We start from the raw sequence: 10,280 nt of genomic DNA on the forward strand, positions 1-10,280 counted from the left end.
AAGACATACACAGTTTAGAGGCCCATTTTCACCCCTTCCTAAAGCCTGGCTTTCATGACAGTTGGCTAGTTGGAGAGGTCAAGCAATCCAGCTTCTGGCCTGAAAACAGATCAACCATGCACCTCCGTACTAGGCAAGTCCTGCGTTTTGTCCTCCTCCTCCCCTACCCCCACTCCAGGGCAAGAAGCCTCGTGACTCAGACAGGAAGGAGATGTTTACAAGTACATACAATTTAAGGAGAAGAAAAAACACGTGTTGAATGTCTTTTTAAATATGACCCTCGGGATGCCTGAGTGGCTCAGTTGGTTGGACAACTGCCTTCGGCTCAGGTCATGATCCCGGAGTCTCTGGATCGAGTCCCACATCAGGCTCGCAGCTCCATGGAGAGTCTGCTTCACTCTCTGACCTTCTCCTTGCTCATGCTCTATCTCACTGTCTCTCTCTCAAATAAATAAATAAAATCTTTTAAATAAATAAATAAATAAATAAATATGACCCTCACGGCATCCCACTTCCCTTGACCCTGAGTCCCCCGCCCCCTTAACAAGTAGCAAAGGGGCCTTCTAGGAACTCACTGTGAGCACTGTCTCCCTGCATTAAGTCTTGTTAAACAGTGCTTAACAAGGACTGTTAAACATCACCCTAATCACTTTCATTTCACGTTTACTTCTGGCAGGTACATATGGTGAAAGTTGGTGCCGGCCGGCCAATTCACACAGACTACGTCTTTGTTCAGGGGACAGAAAATCCAGAGTGTCCTCCAGGGTGGCCTGACTCCCTGGGAAACTGGGAGGAATCAGATTCTTTTCAAAGAGGCATCTTTGGTTCAAACTGACCAAAAGGATCATGAGGTATGAGACGCGTCTAGAGGAGCACATGCCCGAGGCAAAACAGAGTATCACTTTCCAATGCAAGCTGAGATCCTTCCATTTATTTGTTCTGCCCCACAAACAGCCGTTGCACACCCACTGTGCGTGGGGACGGTCCTTCGACGGAGGTATAGTGTTGAGCAACATTAGGGAGAGCTCCTGCCCTCAAAGAATTCAAAGAAAAACATCAATCAAATAATCTCACAGTTCAACTCGTAAAAGAAAAATCAGGAAAAAAGAAAGTAAAGAGGAAAAGAAATAAAAATAAAATCGTGACTGTAAGTCTTGTTTCAAGGGAAGTTTAATCATGTCTGGGAGGAGGAGCCAGGCTTCCTGGGGAGGGGTGGGCAATCTGAAGATGTTACCTCAATGAAGGGGCCAGATGCGGGGGCAGGTAGAGTACTGAATGAGACAGAAAAGTATTTCAGCCCGGAGAGAGAACGTGCACCAAGGTAGGTGGTAGGAGGGAGCCTGACCATGAGTCGTTGAAGGGGGCCGGTGGGGCGGAGCAATTAAGGGGTGTCGTGGACTGAATCATGTCTCCCCAAAATACATACGTTGAAGCCCTAACACCCGCTGGGACAGTGTATGGAAATGGGACCTTCAGCGAAGTAATTAAGTTAAATGGGGTCGTAAGGGTGGGGCCCTAATGTAACAGGACTAGTGTCTTTATAAGAAGAGATACCTGAGGTGTATCTGTCTGTCTGTTTGTCCTTCCCCCCGTGCATGCACACAGAGGAAAAGCCAAGTGAGGATTCCGTAAGGAGACAACTACTTGCAAACCAGAAACCAACTCTACCAGCACCTTGATCTCAGATTTCTAAGCTTCTAGAAAGCTTAAAGCTCAAGCAGATAGTAACTGTGGTGTTTTGTCACGACAGCCATGCCCCCTAAGATAAGGGGAGGACTGCCCTCCATCACGTTGGAGAAGCAGCTGACCACGAGGGGTCTGACGTCCAGGGTGTTGATCCTTGACCTAAGAGCCATGGGAAGCCATTCAGAGGTTCAGATTTGATGGGGCTGGGGTTGAGGGTGTCAGTTGAATCCCAGTGGCTCTGGCATGAAGAAGGACAGCTTGGACAAGGGCAGGAGCCCATGCAGCTAGCTATTCCTCCACTGAGGACACATTAATTCGAGATCCCTCACCTGGAGAGCACACTTGTTGGAAATAAACAAAGTAGGAAAGGCATTCCAGAAGCTCATGCTCTTCAAAGGTGCTGGCAAAGAATGGTGCTCTGCAGAGAGAGGGCCCAGGTATGGCTGAACATTTATCTGTTTACAAGACCTAACAGCAGCAGTGATGACCAGTCTTCCCTCCGGGGCAAAGAAGGCAAGGACTAGAGGTGGAGAGTTGATCGGGTTGTCCCAGGGTTCCAGAACAGCAGCAGAGGTGGGCCCAAGGAAAAGGCAGTGAGAGATGATAGCATCATTCAAGTGGATGGGGATCTTGATCAGGGTACTGGACAGGGGACCTTGTCTAGTGGGGCAGGATGGGGATGCATGACTCCTAATTCAATATTCCTCCTCTGTGCTGTCTCCACTCACAAATGGCTTTTATTCTGAGTGGTTTTAGCATTAATAAGCTGAATACTTTGCTTGACTGAGGCTTCTGCTGCCTTATTACACTTTGGCAGCCCCCATGAGGCATGCAACTAAGACAGATGAACAGGCAAGCTAATGAATGGGGACTGGGATTCCAATATCGCCTTCCACAGGAACTATGCATCTCTCCAGCAGAGAAATGAAATCTTTGAGACAGCCTGATTATAAAAATAAAGCAGCATTATTATATTTGTCTGCCAGGCTGCTCACAGGACACTTGCAATTTATGACAGAGATCACAAATAGAAAAATACACATGAAATACTATTTATTACAACCACATCTACTCCAATAAATTCTTTTCCAGAGTAGAGGTGGTAACCTGAACACTTGAGGCAAAACTTCTTCCTGCAACATCCAAACATTTGAGCCAAAATAATATCTTACATTTAAAAAGTCACTAAGTTCATTTTGATGGTATTTCCCCATGAGACTGCACCAGCAATAGGTCTTTATGACAAAGAAATAGCCTTTGATAAGAAATTTAATGACATAAACATGCTTGTAAGACCAGTTTTAAACTAATCAAGAGAAAGCAAGTTCAGTTGACCCCTAAAGAGGTTAAGAACGCCAACCCTTATGCTCTCAGAAAGCTGCATTCAACTTTCTTTTTTTAAAGCATATTCATTCATTTATTTATTTATATTATGTGATATTAGTCACCATACAGTAGTATATCATTAGTTTTTGATGTAGTGTTCCATGATTCATTGTTTTGCATATAACACCCAGTGCTCCATTCAATACATGCCCTCCTTAATACCCATCACCAGGCTCACCTATCCCCTTACCCTCCTCCCTTCTAAAACCCTCAGTTTGATTCCAGGAGTCCATAGTCTTTCATGGTTCGTCTCCCCTCGATTTCCACCCCTTCATTTTTCCCTTCCTTCTCCCTCTCCTTGCTATTCCTTATGTTCTACATATAAGTGAAACCACAGATAATTGTGTTTCTCTGCGTGACTTATTTCACATAGCATAATCTACAGTTTCATCCATGTTGATGCAAAAGTTGGGTATTCATCCTTTCTGATGGCTGCGTAATATTCCATTGTATATATGGACCACATCTTCTTTATCCATTCATCTGTTGAAGGGCATTCAACTTTTGACTCTCCCAAAACTAAACTAATAGCCTAGATTTATCCAGAAGGCTTACCAAAAACAACCAGATGATTAACCCACATTTTATATATTATATGCATCATATACTGTATCCTTACAATAAAGTAAGCTAGAGAAAAGGAAACACCATTCAGAAAATCATAAGAGAAATACACTTATGGTATTGTACCGTATTTACCGAAAAAAAAAAAAAAAACCCACACACACATTGTAGCGGACCCACACAGTTCACACCCTGTTGTTCAAGGGTCAACTGTATTTAAAATTCGTTTGGCACCTTAGAACCATCTTAAAGCCTCCATTTTCATGTAATCAGTTGATATATACTAGGGTATAGGGATTGATTTTTCAATTACTTCTATTTTGCGGGAATGTTCTGCACACAAGGGGCAGAATTTCATGAAGTTGAGACAGAGGAGCTAGAGAAACACGAATCACATGGCAAGTCACTAACAAAGGAAGGTCTGGCCAAATTAGACCAGTTAATCCTGAAAGAATGGAAAATTGACAAGAATGATGCCAGGAGAGGCCCTTCAGTGAGGATGATTTGAATAGCAAAGAATTTGGAGAAGCCCTTGGGAGAAAGTCCTCTTTACCATCTTGCTGAGAAAATCAAACACAAAGACAATCACGTAATTTTGTCAGAAAAATTATGCCCTCAAAAAAGCCGCACTTGTATCATTTTGGAAAAATTATTATGAGAATTAACATATAATTATAAGCTATGTTTCATAAAATAGAAGACAAATTTCTTTTCAGGAATTGCCCTTTCGTTTTTCATGATGAAGTCCCAATCAGACCTCTTTCCACATCAAATTTGGGACTCAGTTCTAAGGAGCTAACTTTAACAGTTCCTTTTAGGTAGTAACTGTCCTCGGATAAAGAGGACCTACAGTCACCATCGCAGCTGCTCTTCCTCGGCCCCTCCTTTCTGACTTGCACACACAGGAGACATGAAACCCAGAGGATGCAATTCTCAGCTCATTTTCTCTTCTTCTCCTTGGGCATCCCACACATACCTAAATACACATCAACCTTCTTTTTAGAGCGGTCCATTATAGCAGCAACTCTTCATCTTTTTTCCACCCAGATACACATGATGGATGATATCCATATTCAAGACATTCTCCCACGAGTAATCCAAGTTGACATTGCAATTCCTGCCCCTACACTCAATTCCCCTTTCCCTGACTCAGGAGAGCAAATCAGAATGCAAAGGCGTGTCATTATTATAGAGTTCTAAACCTTGTATGATGTTTCTGTAATTTTGTAATTTCACGATTATCTATAGAACTTTTTTTTTCTAGGAGGTAAGTAAAACCAAGTCCCAACCACCTTAAGCACTTGAAAGTTACCAATTAAAACGACACGTCTTTCAAACTTCTCTGTTGTTCCACTTCGAGTGGGTGACATTGGACAGTAAGCCAGGTGTGCAACAGATGCAAACTTGGTGAGTTCGAGGACCCAGATGGGACACATGGTGTGAATAACGCCAAGTGAGGGTCAAAAAGATAAAACGGAAGGTCTGGGAAAACCTTTGGAAAAGAAGGTTTCTGTTGCATATTCTGAGTATCCAAGGAATAAAGAGCCAAACGCAGGGGTTCTTCTTCTCCAGACTAACAAACTCTCTTTGGCATCATGCAAGTATTACCGCGGCCATATTTGCTGTAACCATCCAAAAGGAAATATGCCTCCTACTGGTTTCTCACTGAGCTGACAAGAGGCAAGAGACACATTTCTCAGACTGTGCTCTTCTACATTGCTATCGTTTTTCCTGCAAACTGCTTGAGAACTGGGAGGCGCCCCCACCTCTCTTTCTCTCCCTGACTTCCCAATTTGTTTTCATGATCTGCCCAGCCCAGCACCTCGACCAGACTGAGGCACAATAGCAAAAGTGCAGAAAGGAAAATTAATATTTTCTACATAGACTCCCTCGTCTTGGATAGATTTATGAATTTTGTTTCTGTTGTGCAGAAGTTAGCATTTTTAACAATGAGGGGGAAAAATCCTTAATTGTTATTTTTATTGCCTCAAGAGCTCGAAAGACATCTTGTGCTATGTCGTCATTTACATTTCACATTAAAAGCAAAATATGTTTGAAAGGAGCAAATATTTGTTTTAATTTGATACATCTGTTAACTGAAATGCTAAAAAGACAGCTAAATCACTATACTAAATTCAGCGATTTGTAAACAACTTATATATTCCGTTGTTCTGGGTTAAAAATGCCCCAAAGCCCAAGTTTTATGAAACCCACCAAGTAAATTGCATTGTGTTAATCTGATGGAAGCAGGCCATGATTTCTTCCTCTTCACTCCATTAATTTATTTCCTAACTTGAGTTAATCAGTGAGGTTCCTATTTTTAAAAGCTCTTTGAAATTCATTGGGAGAGGGGGACATTTGCAAGAACTGCTTTGAAAATCTACTGCAGAGGAAATTTACAAACGGTAAATTCCCTCAAGACATTATCGCACATTGAGCACCTGATTGCCAGTCAACAATCTTTATGCCTGGGAAAGCAGTGGGCGATTAATACACAGTTGTTATAAGAAAGAAGGAGAGAACTAGAAGGAAAGAATGAGAGCAGCAGGGAGAACAGACTCATTCCAGGCAATTGCTAACTGGATGAGATGATCCCCAAGGTCCTATTCATTTCTAGGTAAAAGTCTGTGGCATTCCAATTTGATGCTACAAAATGAAGACTGGCTGCAACTTGGAATAATACCCACGGGGGGCGGTGGGGGGAATAAAAAAATACCCACTCTTCAGAGAAATAATAATAATAATAAGCCTACAGAGATTGGTCCAACAGAGAACAAAGATAAATCAATTATTTTTCCTTGGTCAAATGAAACCTTAATTCCTAAATTAGAGTGAGAGAGAGTACACTGTACTCAAAAAAGGGGGGGCAGGGGGAGAGAGGATGGATTAATTCACACTAAGGTATAAATTACTGCTAAAAGTTTAAGATACGCTGAAGGGCATATGGGGGAAGAGAGAACTAGCTTTTCCATGAATGTTCAAGCCAATCTACTAGCTACTCCTTCCTGGACTCCTCTGGGCAGCAGGAGGTAGGTGAGAGAGAGTGAGTTGGGTTGGGTGCCCTGCCCAAGTCCCCGGACGGATGTCAACACCTGCTACAGACTCCTTAAAGCCAACTTTCAGAAAAGCTGGCCCTAGGAGGCAGCAGCACCGCCAATCTAATCACCTTCCTTGTCAAAGTCCTGTTTTGTTTCATTTTCTGTTCAACATGAGCCTGTGCGAGCCACCCAGAGCCTCTCCTCTCCTGGCCCTGAGGAGGAAGGTCAGAATGTGGGAGCTGTACTTATTTGAACTGGATCTTCTCTTCTCTAAGCCTCAAATTCCTCCTCTCTGAAATGGAAATATAAACTACCTACTACAGCCCCTGATGCCAAGTAGGCATCCAGAAATTGCAAACCCTCTCCTCTCATTTCACACAGACACAGGAAGCCTAAGTCAGCTGTAGGGACATAGCAGAACCCAGGGGCAGGCTCTTTCCACCCCTCTTCAAGCGCCTTCTAATTTCTCTCTCCTGTCAACCCCCTGGCCCTGAAACCTGCTCCTCAAGTTTCCCACACCAAAACAAACAGCACCATGATTTATTCCTTTTCCTGATGCCACACTGGAAAGGGCCCTGTGGACCGTGAGCTCCTTCCTCCCTGACATGCGCAAGGACCCGACTTGAAATGTTTGCACCACAACAAAAGTTTGGAAAACAAACAGTTTTCTCATCAAGGCATTGAGTATTTTGGATGATCAATCAAGTCCCAGAAATCTGGGACACCAGATTTTCTGGATCAGACAAACAGGCCGGCAGTCCCTTCCATGTTTCTCGGTTCTGATAAGGAACAAAACCACCACAGCAGAAACTCAAGCTCTATCCTGAGGAGTGTGTCTGAGAGCTCCAGTTTCTTAGGACTTGGGTAGGTCACTGGAGGGGGTGAGGGGGAAGAGACCGTAGCTGCCGCCTGGAGAGGGTGTGCTCCTGACGCTTGCTTCTCCCGAGGAGGAGAAAAACGGGAACAAAATCAAATTGCCTGGGGAAGGTTCTCCAGGGTAAAGAGGGCTGGAGAAGAACTCTCCCTTTTATCTCCACAGAACTTCCCAGAGGACTTTCACCTCTCCCCGTTACCTATTTTGTCCCTCAGTATGTTTAACTCCATTTGACTCAAGATATTTTGTGAGTCACAGAGCTGCTGTTCTGGAATGCGCGCAGATGCTGACTCCTGGCCTAGTGCTCTTTTCACTGCATCCCAAGTTCCCAAAACATACAAAAGAAACACTCAGAGGTTCCTATCTATGCCTCCTCAGTCTCAGCAAAGGGAAAGGTACACATTTAAGGCCACACCTGTGGTTCTGAAGTCTGAAGAGCACAGGCAGTGGCGGGTGGGGGAGAGGGTAGCCAGCGCCCAGGTCGCCCTCCACCCAGGACTCACTCAGGAAGATGATGGTCTGCCTCCTGGCTGTCCTGCTCTCCTCGCTCTCCGACTTCTTCAGCTGAGGCTGCTGTCCCTTCCTGGTGCCCCCAGCCTGGCCGCTCCTCATGAGCACCTGCATCATGTTCCAGCACATGAAGGCCACGGAGACCAGGACCAAGAGGTAGATGACGAAGGCGCTGAAGATGCTGGACTGGAAGACGGTCCAGCGGCTGGAAAGGTTGGTACAGATGGACATGTTGGAGGTCTCCGGGCGCTGGTGGTGGTGAGTCTGGGAGCGATTGCAGGGCAGACCCCGGTGATTGGGCACGTTCGCTAGGGGGTACTCAATTCCCATGGCAAAAAGCAAAGGTAACGCCACCAGGGCGGAGGTGACCCAGACAAAGCCAATCAGCAGCTTCACCTGGCAGGGCCCCGACACAGCTTTGTACCTGAAGGGGTGGCAGATGGCCACATAGCGCTCAAAGCTGAGCGTCAGCACGTGGAGCAGGGTGGCGTAGCTGCAGGCCTCGAAGAGGAAAGTGTGAATCTTACAGGACAGGGCATAGCTGGGCGTGGTCAGGGGGTTCCAGATGATGCTGTAGAACTCCATGGGCATGCCAATGAGGAAGACCAAGATGTCCGAGCAAGCCAGGCTCACCATGTGATCCGTCACCTCCTTCTGCAAGTAGCCTTTCTTCTGCAGCACCTGCGTGACCCGAATGGTGACACTGTTCCCCACAATGCCCACCACGAAGATGGCCAGGTACACCAAGACGAGGGTGATTTTGATCCACGTGGCCACCTCGAACTCAGGGACGTGGGTGTGATCTATGACATGGGAGCACTCACTGCTGGGGCCCTGGGGCGAAGCCATGAGGATGAAAACCAGGCCACCAAGTCCGAAGACCTTTTCGACTTCCCTTCCTCCTCCTCCCAGCAGAGCCCGGAGTTCTGGGCTGCAACTCACCAACGAGGGCCCAGAGCGTTCTCTTAATCACCTGAAAAAAGTAACTTAGTATTTCTGGTGCTTTCAGGGAAACTTCCTGGAGTAGCCCAACCTAGCAGGGGCCTGGGAGGCGCCTGGGGGTGGAGTTTGGGCAGTGTGTGTGCGTGTGTGTGAGTGTATGAGCGAGGCGGGGAGAGAGCGGAGGAAGGAGGGTCCAATCTCCCGGCGCGGGGTGTGGCTCCTGCAGACCCCGCCCCACCCCGTAGCGTCCGCCCTTCTCCTCCCCGGCCACGCGCGGGCCCTGCCGGGCAGCCCTCCGCCGCCGTCCCCGCAGCCTGCAGCTCGAGGGCCCCTACCCGCTCTCCTGAAGCGCCCACTCGGGAGCTGCTAGCGGCCCAGCGGTCCGAGATTAATCATTAACCTCGGCTCGCTGTGGTCGGCGGCCCCCGCGCTGACCCAGCCCAGCCGCGGGGTTTGACTCAGCGCGCCGGCACGGTCCCGAAACCAAATCTTGGCTCGGGAGCACCCGGCAACGGGTCGGCCCGCCGCCCACGCCGCCACAGCCGCTCCAGCGGTGACCGCCAGCCCCCACGCGCATTCCGGGGACTCGCGGCCCGGCGGAAGCTGGAGTTGCTTGCGCTCCAAGGCCGAGGCTGGCGAAGACGAACTTGACCTCCCCTGCCCGGCTGTCCCCTCAAATACTGTGCCATGTCAGCTCGGGGGCGGCTAGATCTGCGTGCCTGTCTCCGCGGCCAGCCGGTTGGCCCAGCCGCCCTGGGGAAGCCAGCAATTGCTCGCCTCCTCGGTGCCCTGCCTTCCGGCAATCGGGGTGTTCCCAGTGCACCGCTGGGCTGTGCGCTCCCTCACGAAGTCAGCCCCAGGCAAGCTAATTGCAGCCCCATAAAAACCCTGCCTTTCTCCAAAGCCTTTAAGTTCTACCGACCGCTCTGGCAGGCGTTGCTCGGAGGCACGGGAGGAGCGCCGCTCTTTCCTTCGGGTTGCGCTCTCTGGCGCAGGCCCTTCTCTCCGCAGAGGACAAGGGGAGTCTTTAACGGGGACAAGTATATGCATAAGATGTCACACTTCTCCAGGTTGTCGCTGATGGGAGATGCGTCCTTTCGCAGGAAGCTATGGCCAGGACATCAAGGCCATCCCAAGGGGGACAGCATAAAAATGGCATTAAGGATCAGACCATTTTCCCTCTCTTCAGAGAGAGGAAAACCTCTCATGGGCTTATTTCAGCTTCTAATTCCAAAATCACAGATAATGGAGATAGAGCAGTAGAAGGCTTGTCCTATGCA

At 47.5% G+C, this 10,280-nt stretch overlaps 1 protein-coding gene across 1 annotated transcript in view; it reads right to left on the reverse strand.

Moving 5' to 3' along the window:
- Positions 1–9,429, reverse strand: part of GPR39 (G protein-coupled receptor 39) — a 197,436-nt gene extending 188,007 nt beyond the window's left edge. Inside the window, exon 1 of the mRNA XM_032354103.1 lies at positions 8,052–9,429. Coding sequence (XP_032209994.1) covers positions 8,052–8,907 — 856 coding nt within the window. The 5' untranslated portion in view covers positions 8,908–9,429. The remainder of the gene's footprint in view (positions 1–8,051) is intronic.
- Positions 9,430–10,280: the final 851 nt, after the last annotated feature.

The sequence above is a fragment of the Mustela erminea genome, chromosome 8 (assembly GCF_009829155.1).
Source record: "Mustela erminea isolate mMusErm1 chromosome 8, mMusErm1.Pri, whole genome shotgun sequence".
Lineage (NCBI taxonomy): Eukaryota > Metazoa > Chordata > Mammalia > Carnivora > Mustelidae > Mustela > Mustela erminea.